Source organism: Megalobrama amblycephala, linkage group LG18 (genome assembly GCF_018812025.1).
Source record: "Megalobrama amblycephala isolate DHTTF-2021 linkage group LG18, ASM1881202v1, whole genome shotgun sequence".
Taxonomy (NCBI): Eukaryota; Metazoa; Chordata; class Actinopteri; order Cypriniformes; family Xenocyprididae; genus Megalobrama; species Megalobrama amblycephala.
In genome coordinates, this window is record NC_063061.1 from 35,831,936 (window position 1) to 35,848,083 (window position 16,148).

The following is a 16,148-nucleotide window of genomic DNA, read 5'->3' on the forward strand; positions in this document are numbered from 1 at the left end:
TTTATGATTGCGAGTAATTTATGTTGTAAAAATAAACCATTTTAACCACTTTATTTTAAATCTAAAAAAAGTCACTGCATTCGCACTACAACTCCCACAATGCATTGCGCCGTCTCTCCGGTCAACGAAAGAAGATTTTATACAGTCTTTACATAATACAAATTTGTTAGTATATTATTATTATTATTATTATTATTATTATGTGTTTTTATATTTTTTATTATATTATTATTATTATTCTTATTATTATTTAAAAATGGGCTTCAAAATGAATGTTTAAGGCATGACTGCGAGTAATTTATGTTGTAAAATAAATCATTTTATCCACTTTATTTTAAATCTAAAAAAAACGACGTCACTGCATTCGCACTACAACTCCCACAACGCATTGCGCCGCCTCTCCGGCATGAATATGTACTTCCGGCGTGAGGCCGGTCCTTTTCCTGTGCTGTAAACTTGAGTAAAGCGGCTTTTCAGCCCGTCCAGCTCAATCTACAGCCATCGACCGGTACCGAGCGCAGAGATGACCGAGCAGATGACCGTGCGAGGGACCCTGAAGGGCCACAACGGCTGGGTGACCCAGATCGCCACGACTCCGCAGTTTCCAGACATGATTCTGTCCGCGTCCCGAGGTGACAGTCAGACTCTGTTTACTGCTCAGCTACAGCAAGTGCTGTGATGGTACTATGGTACTGTCTACCCTAAACATAAATAACTTCTCATCTGACATCAACCATTAAACTTGTTAGTTGTTTTCTGGTATTAGTTATAGTCGGTTATGATCAACGAAAAGAGGGATGTTTGGGTGAACTGAAGTAATACTGGGTAAAGCCACGTATTTGTCTAACAATGTTTGAACAGCTGCTAACTAGTTGTTTGTAATGATTAGGGAACTTAACCTGGGGCATTTTAGAAATATTCCAATTTGGAAGCTTGACAGGAATTAAGTGGAAATTTTGGGAAATGTATATAAATTTATAATATTTATATACAATGTATCATATAAAAGCAAATATAAAGCATTTTGTTGAAATAACAGTTTAGTTTTCGCATTCAATTTTAATTTAGTAAATATGTAAAATAAATATATTTTTTATTGCAGCAGTTGTTATGTGTCATTCATTTCAGGGTCACATGATCATTCTAATATGCTGATTTGATACTCAGTTATTTTCAATGTTGGAAACAGTTGTGCTGCTTAATATTTTTTTTGGAAACTGTGATGCTATTTTCAAGATTCACTGATTAATAAAAAATTAAAAAGAACAGAATTTATTCAAAATAGAAATCTTTTCTAACAATATCACTTTATATCAATTTCACACATCCTTGCTGAATAAAAGTATTCATTACTTTCAAAAAAAAAGAGAAAAAAAAAAATTATCAACCCCCAAATTTTGAACGGTAGTGTATATTGTTAGAAATGATTTCTTGTTTAAATAAATGTTGCTGTTTAACTTTTTATTCATCAGAGAATCCTGAAAAAAGTAGCTTGTTTAACAAATATTAAGCAGCACAACTGTTTCCAACATTGATAATTGAGTATCAAATCATCATATTAGACTGATTTCTGAAGGATCATGTGACACTGAGGACTGGAGTAATGATGCTGAAAATTCAGTTTTGCATCACAGGAATAAATTACATTTTTATGTATATCAAAATAGAAAACCATTTTTTTAAAATTGTAATTATATTTCACAATATTACAGTTTTTTTCTGTATTTTTGATAAAATGTGCATGTTATGGACTGGGGAATGCACAGTGCATCCAGGGTGTGTGGTCTCAATATCCCTGCAGGAAGCAGTGTGAATGTGATTGAGGAATCAAGAAATCAACTGAAATTGCATTGAATCTGGTTGTTTTAACCAAAATTATTTTTAACTACATTTAAGTACCCTGTTATAGGCTAACCTGCAATTTTGCAAATTCCCATTAATTTCAATATATTCCTGTTAATTCTCATATATTCCCGTGAATTCCCATGGAAAGTTTCCAGCTTTGAAAATTCCCAGAATTTTGCAACCCTAATGACACTAATATCTTCCTGTTTGTTTCCTGCTCTTGTTTCTCTAGATAAGACCGTCATCATGTGGAAACTCACCCGTGATGAGACCAACTACGGTATTCCTCAGCGAGCCCTGCGCGGACACTCACACTTCGTGAGCGATGTGGTCATCTCATCAGACGGTCAGTTTGCGCTGTCCGGCTCGTGGGATGGCACTCTGCGTCTGTGGGACCTCACCACGTGAGTATGAGGGCGTCTTAACTCAAAATACTCTATAGGGCTGAACTAGTTAACCCTGGGTCACTCTAAACCCTGGGTTATCTTGCTTTAAGTGTCACGCTACTCATATTTAAAGGGTTAGTTCACTAGAAATGACAATTATCCCATGATTTACTCATCCTAGGTGACCATCTTCTTTCAGATGAACACAATCGGAGTTATATCCTTAGTCCTCCGAGGTTTATAATGGGAGTGAATGGGGGCCGAGATTTTGAAGCCCAAAAAAAGCGCATCCGTCCATCATAAAAGTAATCCATACGACTCCATGGGGTTAAAGAATTAGTTTACTTTCAAATAAAATTTTCCTGATAATTTACTCACCCCCATGTCATCCAAGATGTTCATGTCTTTCTAAAGAAATTAAGGTTTTTGATTAAAACATTCCAGGATTTTTCTCCTTATAGTGGACTTCAATGGACTCCAAACGGTTGAAGGTCAAAATTTCAGTTTCAGTGCAGCTTCAAAGAGCTTTAAACGATACCAGACGAGGAATAAGGGTCTTATCTAGAGAAACCATCGGTCATTTTCGAAAAAAATGTAAATGTATATGCTTTATATAAACAAATGATCGCCTTCCAAGTGCTTTATGATGGATGGAAGCGCTTTTTTGGGCTTCAAAATCTCGGCTCCCATTATAAACCTCAGAGGACTAAGGATATAACTCCGACTGTGTTCATCTGAAAGAAGATGGTCATATACACCTAAGATGACTTGAGGGTGAGTAAATCTTTTGGTGAACTAACCCTTTAACATCCTAACTTCCTAAACCCTGGTTGTAACTTTCTACCACCACATCGTTTCACATTTCACAACTTTGTCATTGCAATGCGGGGTTAACACTAAAAAAGCGGCTTTAATCCTGCTCCAGATCACAACTCTGGGTAAAAAGCTATGCTGAATTACAAGTGTGAAACGTTCCTTTACCCAGGGTGCAGTGTGAATATCCCTCATGTTTGTGACCTCCTGCTCTTCAAATGTTCTTTTCAGTGGAACCACGACCCGTCGTTTTGTGGGTCACACCAAAGACGTGCTGAGCGTGGCCTTCTCTGCTGATAACCGGCAGATCGTGTCCGGCTCTCGGGACAAGACCATCAAGCTGTGGAACACCCTGGGCGTCTGCAAGTACACCATTCAGGTGAGATTGGATTTGTCAGTGTGGGCATCATAGTCAAACAGCCTCATTTTTCATTTGCATCAAGTTTAGCAGTGATATTTTGGCTTGATCAAAGTGCCTTAACCCTATAAATTCTGCTGCATCATATTTGATATGCACATTTCTAAGGCTTTTTGATTATCAACTTAAAAAGTTTGCTGAAAAACCTGCTGCACACAATCTACTATATGCCTTCTGTCGTCTGACTGATAGTTTAGACTTGTTTAGCAAGTAAAATTGTAAAAATGTCCACCCTCAGGTCGTGGTTCACGTATATTTTTACCGTTACGTCTTCACTGATTTTTATGAAGTAAATGTAAGAATAACTGTTATATTTAGTCAAACGATTAATCGCGATTAATCGCATACAAACTAAAAGTTTAAGTTTGCCTAATGTATGTGGTGTACTGTGTGTAATTATGTACATATAAATACAAACACATTCATGTATATATTTGAGAAATATTTACAAGTATATGTATTTAGATTTTTATATAATTTATATTATATATAAATACAAATATTTTGTACATAAATAACATATTTCTCTTAAATATATACATTAACGTGTGTATTTATATGCATATTAATTACACACAGTACTCACACATATATTATGCAAACTCAACTTTTATTTTGTATGTGATTAATCGTTTGACAGCCCTAAGATGAACACTGAAGGAGCTTAGGTTTACTTCATTATCCATACATCATCTAATATAAAAATCAAATGTGAGGCTCAAATATGATCATGGGGTTTCTGAGGAAGGTTTATTTGTTCATCTCTCAATCATCATTATATTGCATTGCATTGTTTTAAAACTACAGAGCTTTGATCATAAAACTAAGCATTGAATATAATCTTACTAAGACATTGGTATATATAGAGTGATGAATGATATTTATATGCATTTTATGTATGTTATGTTGTAATAAAGATCTCATTGATTTACATTACAAGCATCAGAATTTCGTCCATATAAATATCAACAGCTGCACCAAATTGCATATTTTACTCAGTTTAGGCCTTATTCTCACTGTATCAGATGATATGAGCCATAAAAGCCTGAAGGATCAAATATGATGCTCAGAAAAAAACACATTTTCTTAGATTTTGTCTGAAGTTTTAATAAAATGCTCCATTTAAAAAAATAAATAAAAAAATTCAGGCTGTTATTTCATATGTCAGGCTTTACAAGCTGATGTCTGATCTTCTAGCTTGATCGATCCACACTGACATGTTTGTGTTGTTCCTCAGGACGAGAGTCACACCGAGTGGGTTTCCTGCGTCCGTTTCTCCCCGAACAGCAGTAACCCCATCATCGTCTCCTGCGGCTGGGACAAGATGGTCAAGGTGAGAACGAAGTCAAGTCATTTTCATTTCTGTAGAGGTTTCCACAATGCACATTGTTTTGAAACGGCTTTACAGAAGATATGGCTGTAAGGTTTTCATTTAGCCGGTTCAAATAGAAGAACGACTTCAAATAGTGTGCATTTTAGAGAAGACCCTGGTTTCATGTACTTCATGTGTCACTCAACAGTTTGTGACATTGGAAAATTTTCTCTCTGATTCAACTCATCCATTTAAAATCATGATCAAGCGGAAGTAGCAACAGATCTTTTCTTCTGTATTGTGATGTACATCTGAGTTTAAGGGATTATCAGAAAATAAATGTACAGCAGGGACTTTGTTCTATCCATCAGTTGTTGATTGGATGTTGAGAAGTGGGCGTGGCAAATGAACATGAGCTTGTAAGGCGGAGTTTAAGCAGACTAAACAATTGGAGTAGTCGGACATGCGTCAACAGAGAGAATACTGTCATTTTTACAATAAAATTTATTTCAAACATTTATGCATAAAGTTTTAAATCAATATGTTTTTGTACGGAGCCCCTAAAGGGACAAAAATATATTTCTATGCTTTTGCATTCGCTTGCAGAGGTTTTGCATTCATTCGCAAATGTTGAATTCTTTGCGAGCGGATCCAAAGGTTTTGCAAGCAAACAAAACGTTTCCCTGGGGAAGAATGCAAAAGCATGGATATATAATTTTTTTCCTCTTATCACCATGTCCCTTTAAGGGCTGCATAAGTGTGTCTGGTCTTTTCACTCAGAGTATTTTGTTTCTTTCAGGTGTGGAATCTGGCCAACTGCAAGCTGAAGACCAATCACATCGGACACACCGGATTCCTGAACACCGTCACCGTGTCCCCTGATGGCTCCCTCTGTGCGTCTGGAGGAAAGGTCAGTTTCACCGTGTATGGTCCTGTTTTAGGGTCCAAATCTGAACCTAGGACCTGTCAATCTTCAAATCGTACAGACAAGGGGTTTTCAGACTGGGGTCCAGTGACCCCCAGGGGACCATAAGGGAGTTTAGAGAAAAATGGTGTAAAAATACATTAATAATAAAAAGGGTTAAAATACAAAAAAAGAGGGAAAAAAAGTATTTTAAATTAATAAAAAATACATAATAATGTAGCATCACAGATAATATTTTGCATGCTTTTTTACAGTGTAAATTGGGTCTTTATACATATAAAAATAAATGTGTGAAAAAAAAATTAAAATAAATAAATTGATTATAATAAATGTATTTAAATTAATAAAAATGTAATAATGTTACGTAACAAACTAAAAAATATCCAAATAATATTTTACACATTTATAATATTGATATAATATTTTTATTTATGTTTTTTTTTTTTTTTTTTTTTACAGTTTTCAGTCATGGTGATAAATGGGGGAAAAAAAAAACACCATTTAAACTTAACCTTTAAGGCTAATGATTGATATTTACTTTATGCATTATTAATGCAGTTCTGAGCCCTCATTATGCTGGATGACTTTATAAATTATCAGGAGGTTTGATGTTCCCTGTGTCTCTGTCTTCAGGATGGACAAGCCATGCTTTGGGATCTAAACGAAGGCAAGCATCTTTACACGCTGGACGGCGGTGACACGATCAATGCTCTCTGCTTCAGTCCCAACAGATACTGGCTGTGTGCCGCCACAGGGCCGAGCATCAAGATCTGGGTACGATGAGCTTTCTGTCCTAACTGTGTGATTTATGACTGTATTTTCACATCAAAACATGTTCTTCACAGGATGGTGTAGTTTCACTCTTTTTACCTCATATATCATTGCTCGGTTTCAACAATACATGCAGTTTGTGTCCTTTGTGTTGCCGGACAGGACAGTCTGTCGGTATTTGCCATTTTTATATTGGCATCATTCATTGAAAAACTTCTGGTCTGGTAATGTCAATTCATCAGGTTTGAAAATCATTGCAATACATGTTACATTTAAAATGGACAAAGATGGCATTTGTAAATGGTAAGTTCAATTCATTTTGGTGAATCAGTTAAAAATTGAACAATTCATATTTGTCTGCACTTAAAAGTGTTGATTTTGGCTGGTGATTTCAATGCATCAATTCATCATGTTACATTTAAACTGGACAAAAATGGCATTAAAGTTGGCAAGTTCCGTTTATTTTGGTGAATCAAATGGTCCATTTAAAAACGTACTCTGGTTTAACGATTCGTGTCTCCATTTAAAAGTGTTTTTGGCTGGTGATTTCAATTCATCAACATTGAAAATCATTGCAATACATTTTCAGTTTAACGTTCATTTTATTTTGGTGAATCGGTTAAAATTGTCCGTTTCATATGTTGACTCTGATTTAAAGATTCATTTGTGTCTGCACTTAAAAGTGTTGATTTTGGCTAGTGATTTCAATTCATCAACATTGAAAATCATTGCAATACATGTTCAATTTAAAATGGACAAAGATGGCATTTGTAAGTTCAATTAATTTTGATGAATCAGTTAAAATTGTCCATTTCAAAAAATTGACTCAATTGACAATTCATTTGTCACCACTTAAATATGTTGTTTTTGACTGGTAATTTCAATTTATCAACATTGAATATCATTGCAATACATGTTACATTTAAAATTGGCATACAGTTTATTTTGGTGAATTGGTTAAAATGGTTCATTTAAAAAAATTGACTCTGATTTAATGATTCATTTGTGTCTCCACTGAAAATCAACATTGAAAATCGTTGCAATATGTTACATTTAAAATGGCATTAAAGTTGACAAGTTCAATTCATTTTGGTTAATCGGTTCAAACTGTCCTTTCCAAAAAGTGACTCTGGTTTAAAGATTCATTTGTCACCACGTAAAAATGTTGTCAATTATATATTAAAATGCTTTTATTTTCATTAAAATGATTAAATGCCACACACTAATAATCATTTAGTAAAAAGCTGTGCAGAGACACTCATTTTGAAATAGATTTTTACTTGCAATAAACATTTTGAATCTACTTTTACATTTAATTTGGTGTTTGTTTGCACTCTTCTCTCACATTACCGTTACGTCTCTCTCTCTCTCTCTCTCTCTCCACAGGATCTGGAGGGAAAGATCATTGTTGATGAGCTCAGACAGGAAGTCATCACCACCAACAGCAAGGCTGAGCCGCCCCAGTGCACGTCTCTGGCCTGGTCTGCTGATGGACAGGTACGAGTCATTGTGTGTGAGACGAGGTTATTTTGCAGAGCATCAGTTTGGATGCTGGATCTCTGGGTGTCATTGTGTATGAGTGCAATGGATAATCTTTAATAGAAACCAATGGACAAACAATAAGGTTATATTAATTACACTATTTTCTTTCTCAGACTCTCTTTGCTGGATACACAGACAACCTGATCAGAGTTTGGCAGGTGACCGTCGGAACCCGATAAAGATGTAGATTCCAAGAACAGAATGCAACACGTGGAAAAATGGAATAAAAATCAATAAATGATTTCTTTTGTGTTAATAATGGCTTTTTGTTGTATTAAATCAGTGCACTTTAGCTGCGCTCTTTGGTTTATTACTCTTGAGTAAAAAACGGCATTGATTTAATGCCATATTGATCTACTTGATGACTTTTTGGCCCGGTTTCACAGACAAGGGCTTAGCCCAAGTCAGGATTAGGCCTTAGTTCAATTAGGATATTTAAGTAGGTTTTATAAATGTTCACTAGAAAAAAAACATTACTAGTGTGCATCTTGAGACCTAAACAATGGCACTGATATATTTTAAGATCTGTCAGTACAAGTTGCTTTCAGTTTAAACAGCTCAAACATGCATTTTAGTTTGGGACTAGCTTAAAGGGTTAGTTCACCCAAAAATGAAAATAATTTAATTACTCACCCTCATGCCGTTCTACACCCGTAAGACCTTCGTTAATCTTCAGGACACAAATTAAGATGTTTTTGTTGAAATCCGATGCCACAGTGAGGCAATGACATTTCCTCTCTCAAGATCCATTAATGTACTAAAAACATATTTAAATCAGTTCATGTGAGTACAGTGGTTCAATATTAATATTATAAAGCAACAAGAATATTTTTGGTGCATCAAAAAAACAAAACGACTTGTATAGTGATGGCCGATTTCAAAACACTGCTTCATGAAGCTTCGGAGCACAGATGAATCAGTGTGTCGAATCGAGTCGCGTGTCAAACCGCCAAACTGCTGAAATCGCGTGACTTTGGTGCTCCGAACAGCTGATTCGATACACTGATTCATTTATGCTCCGAAGCTTCATGAAGCAGTGTTTTGAAATCGACCATCACTAAATAAGTCGTTATTTTGTTTTTTTGGCGCACCAAAAATATTCTCATGGCTTTATAATATTAATATTGAACCACTGTAGTCACATGAACTGATTTAAATATGTTTTTAGTACCTTTATGGATCTTGAGAGAGGAAATGTCATTGCCTCACTGAGCCATTGGATTTCAACAAAAATATCTTAATTTGTGTTCCGAAGATTAACGAAGGTCTTACGGGTGTGGAACGACATGAGGGTGAGTAATTATGACATTATTTTCATTTTAATGTCATAAATGAGAAACCGGGGGAAAAGTAGAGCAGAGGTTCATGAGATGGAAAGAAAAGGCTGGATTCTCTGAATCCTTTAGCAACTAATAAGTATCTGTTTATGCATGAATGAGCAAAGCTTTGACAAATACTTGCTGTCTCTTGCATAAAATGTTCCTGTTTTTGGGGGTTAGATATATGATTTGTTTTTGTTTAACATCATAGTATCACACCATGCCACACTTAAACCTTTAATATTACTATTTGAGGTCCAGGAGGCTCTCTTTCACCCTCTATTTTCACTTGGAAAGCTGAAAAACAGCTTTTAAGCAATAGGTTTAAAGTCTAATCAATTTAAAGTACGCATATAAATACTTAATGCTACATGTAGTACTCCTCAGTCAAACTGTGACAAAAGAAATGCATTTATATTATGCAAAGGATGTATCTGTATGTTAATGTGCCCTTAAGGCCATTTGAAATGTCCATAGTTAAGTAATGAGTGGCTTTTGTCTCTGCAAGCCATTCAAAATGGTGCAAAACTAGCTTTATTGTCATTGGAAAATGCACATAAGTAGAAAGATTATACAAAAAAAATCAGTGATAGTAATGGTGACCATAAAGCAGAAGTACAAAAAATATATATTTTTTAAATCCTTTTAAACGTGGGAATATCAGGGAATTTTAAATTGAGATTTTCCAGGACTGAACGATTGATGAAAATTGATTCAAAGTCATAAAAAAAATCCTCTTTGTGAGTGCAGTCCTTCATCGACGACGGGGGAGAAATCATTTAATTCGGGAAGCCTAACAAGTGTAAAAACCACAAAACACTATATATTATACAGTTTTCACACGCTTATATCCATGATTGCACAACACGCTAACCGTTTATGGTGCACGCGCTCTGGAACATCTCGTGCTAGCGCGTTTTTGAACAGCAGAAAAGAAGTGCGCAGGAGGAAACCATAACGGGGCGGTGCTTCAACCGTCCCTGGCCAATCAAAGAACGCCATCATAACCTAGTCACTCCCAGTCGTCCAGTCACAGCTTGCTTTATTCAAACGAGCTCATCCGGTGCTATAAAAGTGGCCACGAGTTGGTACAGTACGCGAGAGTCCATCTTGGAAAGCGGCTTTTTCAGCGCCAATATTTTACAGTAAGCCGGTTACTTTAATTTCGCGTGTTTTCCGTGTTGCGCTAAACCGTGTTTGATGAGAATACGCATAAGAGCGTATTTTAGCATGTTTTATTCGTTCAGCGTGCTTAAAAACGAATCTATCGCGATCGTGTTGCTAGTTTAGCTTTGCATGCTGCTTTAGCTTTCCGTGATCGGCATGAATGAATCTTTTGTTTGTTTGTTTTCAAAGGACATATGCGGTTTTATGCGGTTGTAACACGTTTTCGCGCCTGATTTTATTTGTTTACTTGTCTGTTTATCAAGCTAAAGACCGAAATCGAGCATTTTGCGTTGAATCTAATGGCGTAACCATGCTACTACTCTATAATTCTTAGCTCTTATTTCACGTTGTGAGCTAAACTTTAATCATTTCTAACCCAAAGGTGATCAGAAACGACTAAAATGGCCGACGCAGAGCATCAGTTCATGGAAACCTCCGAGAACGGGAACGAGGAGAATCTGAACGGAGCGGAGCTCGCGGAGGAGGCCGCGGCGGACGACGAGAATGGAGGCGATGGAGGACAGATCGACGCCAGCAAGGGCGAGGAAGATGCCGGGTAAGGATATTGAGAGCTTAATTACGTTTTCGTGCTTAATTTAGACCTTTTGTTTCAAGTCTTCTATCTTGGCGCCATGTGTCTTTGTGAATGGAGGGGGGTGGGGTGGTTTTGTGCTCATTGTTGGAGGTGAGGGTTGTTTGGAGTTGAATCTCACGCTGGCGGGTGGCAGCTGCTATACGTGAAGCGAGTGCCTCAGTTTCACTTACCGCGGTAAAATCAAGAGCACGCCGTCTTAAGTGGCTTATTCCTTTATGAAACCCGCATAGTGTAATGGCCGAAGTGTTTATGGTTGCCTGGAGACTGTCCCTAATAATTTGTGTGAACACTGGCTAGTCCAATCAGACTGAAGAATTCCGGAAGCTTTTCTTTTCCCACTGGGATTTCTGAACCGAAGCAGCCAGTTACAAGATTAATCACAATACAAACCTTTGCAAAATCGTATGCAAGACTTTAATGACGGAAATAACATTTTGAGGCATTGCGAATGACATGATTGAATTTAAAATATTGAGAAATTTTAATGAATTTAAAGATGTTTTTGTGTGTGTGAGTAGAAGTAATATTGTTGCAAAATGAACAAATTTACAAGTAGTTTGAGTGTATTGAGAAAGTCCATTACATCACACTCTTATTGCTGGATGTTCTTCTGCAGAATCATGGGTAATGTAGTTTTTCCACCTGGAATGCCACTGAATGTGGTTATTTAAGATCGATTTACCAATATTTAACCATTTTACCAAAATCGAATATCGGTTTTGTAAATCGGGCTTATGATAAATGAGAATTCTGATATAACATACCAGTTGAGAAATGCAATAATGTTTTTATGTTCCAATATTCCAGAGAATATTATTCCGTTATTTAACATTATCCAGTGAATTAATCTTCACTCTTTAGCCTATTAAACAGCTTATAAATCTATTAAAACTGTAGTTTAAAATGAAGTATTACATTTCTGCAAAGTTGATATGACTCCCGTCTTTAATTTATATTCTCCATTTGAAAACATTAGACATTTAGCTTATTAACATTTAGTTTTGCTACTGATGCTTTTTATAAATTTTGTAATATGAAGATTAAAATTAACACGGACTAATTTAACAAACTGTTTAGTAACGGTGCCCTTTATTTTATGCACTTTCAGACCTATCTATTTATTGGCGTTTAAATGAGATTTGTTTTTTCTATGCAAGGAGGGAGTGATTGTTATAAATAAAATGGTTTGTTCAGTTCAGTGGTGTTGTAATCATGTCAAAAACAGAAGTATAACAGTATCAGTTCTGCATATCGGTTATCGGGCACATACACGCACAAATTATCGGTGTTGGTTCTAAAAAATCAATATCGGTCAATCACTATAAAATTAACTTCCATGAGTCTGCCTTCTGCCTTGTGCTTTAATACTGACAACTTGTTTTCTTTCTGCAGTAAAATGTTTGTTGGAGGACTCAGCTGGGACACCAGTAAGAAAGATCTAAAGGATTACTTCTCAAAATTCGGTGAGGTGACTGACTGCACCATAAAGATGGATTCAAACACCGGCCGGTCACGGGGGTTTGGATTCATCTTGTTTAAAGATGCTGAAAGTGTGGAGAAGGTATGGATGCTTTTGCGTCTCTCCAGTCCAAATAATCACTAGGTAGCAGATGTTTGCAACATCTCCTTGCTTTTAAAAGGTCCTACAGCAAAAGGAACACAGACTAGATGGCCGACAGATCGATCCCAAGAAAGCCATGGCCATGAAGAAGGAGCCGGTCAAGAAGATATTTGTTGGTGGCCTTAATCCTGAAACCGCAGAGGAGAAGATCCGTGAATACTTTGGGGCCTTCGGAGAGGTGAGTTTTGATTTGGGCTTTAAAAAAAACTAAACGCTTTTTTTGTCTACTAGCTTTAATGCTTTATCTATCATGCTTGCAGATGGAAAATATCGAACTCCCAACGGATCCAAAGACAAACAAAAGGAGGGGCTTCGTTTTCATCACATTCAAGGAAGAATCTGCTGTCAAAAAGATAGTTGAGAAGAAATACCATAACGTTAGTGGAAGCAAGGTAACGAATGGAGAGGAAGACCTTGTATGTATATTTCTATTTTTACACTCTCATATTTTTGCAATAGATGCATAGTTATGGTGGGTAAATTAAATTGATTTGTGGGTGTGCACAGTTGCTTAATCAAGCTTTTTATTGGTGCATAAATGTCTTATTCGGCCCATCACAATCCGGCTTTGCTCTGATCTCTGATTTCAGTGCGAGATCAAAATCGCCCAGCCCAAGGAAATCTACCAGCAGCAGCAGTACGGCGCCCGCGGAGGCTTCGGAGGTCGCGGCAGGGGTCGCGGGGGTAAGAGGCGTGCTTTATATATCGGTTTCAGCCACATTAGCTTTATAAAAACCAGTCTGACCTTGCAACATCTGTTTCCTCAGGCCAAAACCAGAACTGGAACCAGGGATATAACAGCTACTGGAACCAGGGATATGGGAACCAAGGCTATGGCGGTTACGGTGGCCAGCAGGGCTATGGCGGCTACGGTGGCTATGGCAGCTACGACTATTCCTCTCCATACTATGGTGGATATGGTGGTGGTTATGATTACAGTATGTTTGTATCTTCCAGACACTTGTGATTGTTCTGGTGTCCCTTCCATGTTCACACAGTCACACTTGTCGTTTTTTTTTTTTTTTTTTTTTTTTCTTCTCTTCAGACCAGGGAAGCGCGAGCTACGGAAAGACACCGAGACGCGGAGGCCACCAGAGTAGCTACAAGCCATACTGATCCCATACAGAACAGGTAGAGTTTGCGTCTATCAAATGGATGTCAAATGTGTGCCTTGATTCGATTTAAGCTGCTTTGCATTTGCCTGTCTTGATGATTTCCAACCTGTATGTTCCTCTGCAGGACTGATGTATTCCCAAAAACCAGGAGTCTGACAGGGACGCCGACAACAGTTCACACACATGCAGACTCTTTCCTTTTACCGGACAAGATCATGACCCATTTGTACAGAACCGATGAATAGGGGAAGCAATGTCACACTTCCACATTTTTATTTTAATTTTATTTTCCTTTTGTCCACATTTCCAGAGATGGAAGTGTTATTTTTACTGTACTTTTTGGTACCTTTTTTGAATAATGTATTGTATGGTTGTATTTTACATGTCTACTGGATTTGCCACATGAGGTTCGGGAGCTGCCAGAGCTTTTGAAATAAAACGATTTTGAGTAAATTTTTCTCAATGTTTCCAGATGCTTACTATGCTTATCCTGTTGTTGCATTGCATAGGAGAGAGTCTTTTAAAAACCAGAGTCTAGTGATTGTCAGCGTTTTTGGGTAATATTCAATAGTGACTGGAAATTTCCACTTTTTTTTTTTTTTTTTTTTGCTTTGATTTTTAAACTGTTTTTGACTTGCCTTTTCAGTTTATATTGCTTAAGTTTGTCAATTAGGATATTTGCTAGCAACCAGCATTGCTTACTGAAATCTCATTCCTATAGTGTTTTTTGGTAGAAATAAATGACTTGTAAGTTTTTGGAAGTGTTCTTGTTTACTGGATAACATTAATGTTAATGTTTTAATGACTTTTGCTGTGACAATTTAACACCTTTTTGGTTTCAGAACCCTTATAACTTGGTATTGGCCATCAATTGAGTTCTTAAATGACTTTTGCATGCATGGCTACTAATTGCTAAACATCTAGCTTATTTTTCAAACTCCTTTCTTGTGACTATGCAATACTTCTGATTCACTAGCTACAGTAGATATTGCTGAGAAAAGCATGCCAAATCAATGTTTGATATATAAAATAGTGTAACTAATAGCAGTTTGCAGCGTAACGGTCTAGTTTTGCATCACTAACCAAGTTAGAACTGAGGTAGGAAACCTGTTTTGATTTTCTATCCATGATTTGGTTCTCAGAGTCAGGTTGTTTAGAATTATGTATTTCCATACAAGATGTATTATTGCTGTTATGTATACAGTGCACAATATGCAGCTTTCCTATATGCAGAATACTTGAATAGTTACTACATTTGCCAAATGTGCGATATGTAACACCACACACTCTGTGTTGTAGCCCACAGTACAATTCACACTTGACAAGACACAAGTAATCTTTTTGCATCTTCAATTAGACTGCAATTAGAACTTGGTGCTCTTTATTTGGTATTTGGCATTTGGTAAAAATCAAACACAAAATGTGTAAATATGGGATTTAGTTTCAATTGGTTCAATTCCCAAGAAACTTGTTGCATAAATTACCTGTTTACTTAAATGACTTTGGGGGGGAAAAAAACATCTTAAACCAGACTGTACTGGTTTATGTTGCGAATGTTCTCTCAAAGTTATGAAAATGTTATTTTGGAACATTCCAAACATTAAAAAAAAAAAAAAAAAATTTGCTATCAGAATGTTAATGGAACATTCCATTCGATCATTTTGCAAACATATATGGGAACGCTACTTTTAAATGTTCTCCGAATGTTCTGAAAGAAGTAACATTTAAAAAAAAAAAAAAAAAACGTTAGATGGCTGTCCAACTAAAACATTAAAAAAAAAAAGTTCCATCGGCAATGTATAAATACGCTATGACTAAGTGAACCATTTTTAGCTATTTTTTTTGAGAACGTTATTAAAACCAGAAAACTACGAATGACCATATTAATAACGTTACTGGAAGAATGTATAACTTCGAGAAAACCTTGTCAAAACGTTCTGAGAACGTTCCTTCTTAGCTGGGTCTAGTTTCAGATGGCCTTTGCTGGTTTAAATGAAATGTCTGTCATTAATTGAGTCTCTTTAGAAAATTTGGACTAAAGCACTCTGGATTTATTTTATGATCTCTTGATGAACTTTTTGAAGCATCAAAATGTAAGTTGCGTAGCTAAGCTCTCATATTTTTTCATTAAAAATGACTTAATTTGAAGATGAACGAAAGTCTTACGAGTTTGGAACGACATGAGGGTGAGTAATTAATAACAGAAATTTCATTTTCGGGTGAACTAACCCTTTAAGCTGAACCCCTCAGACCGCCATACTGCAGTTTGAAATGTTTAAAGTCAAATAATGCCTATTGTTTCCCTTACTATTTTTATAC

The 16,148-nt window shown here is 36.3% G+C and overlaps 2 protein-coding genes across 4 annotated transcripts; both read left to right on the forward strand.

The window, feature by feature from the left end:
- The first annotated feature begins 395 nt into the window (after nt 1-395).
- Nucleotides 396-8,268, forward strand: LOC125252082 (guanine nucleotide-binding protein subunit beta-2-like 1). The gene is made up of 8 exons (XM_048165109.1): nt 396-632; nt 2,078-2,249; nt 3,276-3,423; nt 4,700-4,795; nt 5,574-5,684; nt 6,333-6,473; nt 7,857-7,967; nt 8,126-8,268. Exons 1-8 carry the CDS (start codon nt 524-526, stop codon nt 8,189-8,191), a joined length of 954 nt encoding a protein of 317 aa, XP_048021066.1. The 5' UTR covers nt 396-523; the 3' UTR covers nt 8,192-8,268.
- A 2,054-nt stretch (nt 8,269-10,322) lies between these two features.
- Nucleotides 10,323-14,282, forward strand: hnrnpabb (heterogeneous nuclear ribonucleoprotein A/Bb). Of its 3 annotated transcripts, none has more exons than XM_048165106.1 (9): nt 10,323-10,476; nt 10,881-11,054; nt 12,486-12,654; nt 12,734-12,892; nt 12,975-13,130; nt 13,305-13,398; nt 13,482-13,652; nt 13,760-13,845; nt 13,954-14,282. In XM_048165106.1, the coding sequence occupies exons 2-8, from the start codon at nt 10,900-10,902 to the stop codon at nt 13,828-13,830; spliced, it is 975 nt and encodes a 324-aa protein (XP_048021063.1). In that variant the 5' UTR covers nt 10,323-10,476; nt 10,881-10,899; the 3' UTR covers nt 13,831-13,845; nt 13,954-14,282. The 3 variants fall into 3 exon arrangements, with proteins under 3 accessions (XP_048021063.1, XP_048021065.1, XP_048021064.1); XM_048165108.1 differs by having other exon boundaries at nt 13,482-13,625; XM_048165107.1 differs by having other exon boundaries at nt 12,975-13,106.
- The last annotated feature ends 1,866 nt before the right edge of the window (nt 14,283-16,148 follow it).

Coding starts and splice junctions, on each gene's coding strand:
- hnrnpabb (XM_048165106.1), top strand. CDS start 10,900: ATGGCCGACGCAGAGCATCAGTTCATGGAAACCTCCGAGAACGGGAAC. Junction 11,055..12,485: donor AAGGGCGAGGAAGATGCCGG/GTAAGGATATTG, acceptor TTCTTTCTGCAG/TAAAATGTTTGTTGGAGGAC. Junction 12,893..12,974: donor ACTTTGGGGCCTTCGGAGAG/GTGAGTTTTGAT, acceptor TCATGCTTGCAG/ATGGAAAATATCGAACTCCC.
- LOC125252082 (XM_048165109.1), top strand. CDS start 524: ATGACCGAGCAGATGACCGTGCGAGGGACCCTGAAGGGCCACAACGGC. Junction 633..2,077: donor GATTCTGTCCGCGTCCCGAG/GTGACAGTCAGA, acceptor TTGTTTCTCTAG/ATAAGACCGTCATCATGTGG. Junction 4,796..5,573: donor GCTGGGACAAGATGGTCAAG/GTGAGAACGAAG, acceptor TGTTTCTTTCAG/GTGTGGAATCTGGCCAACTG.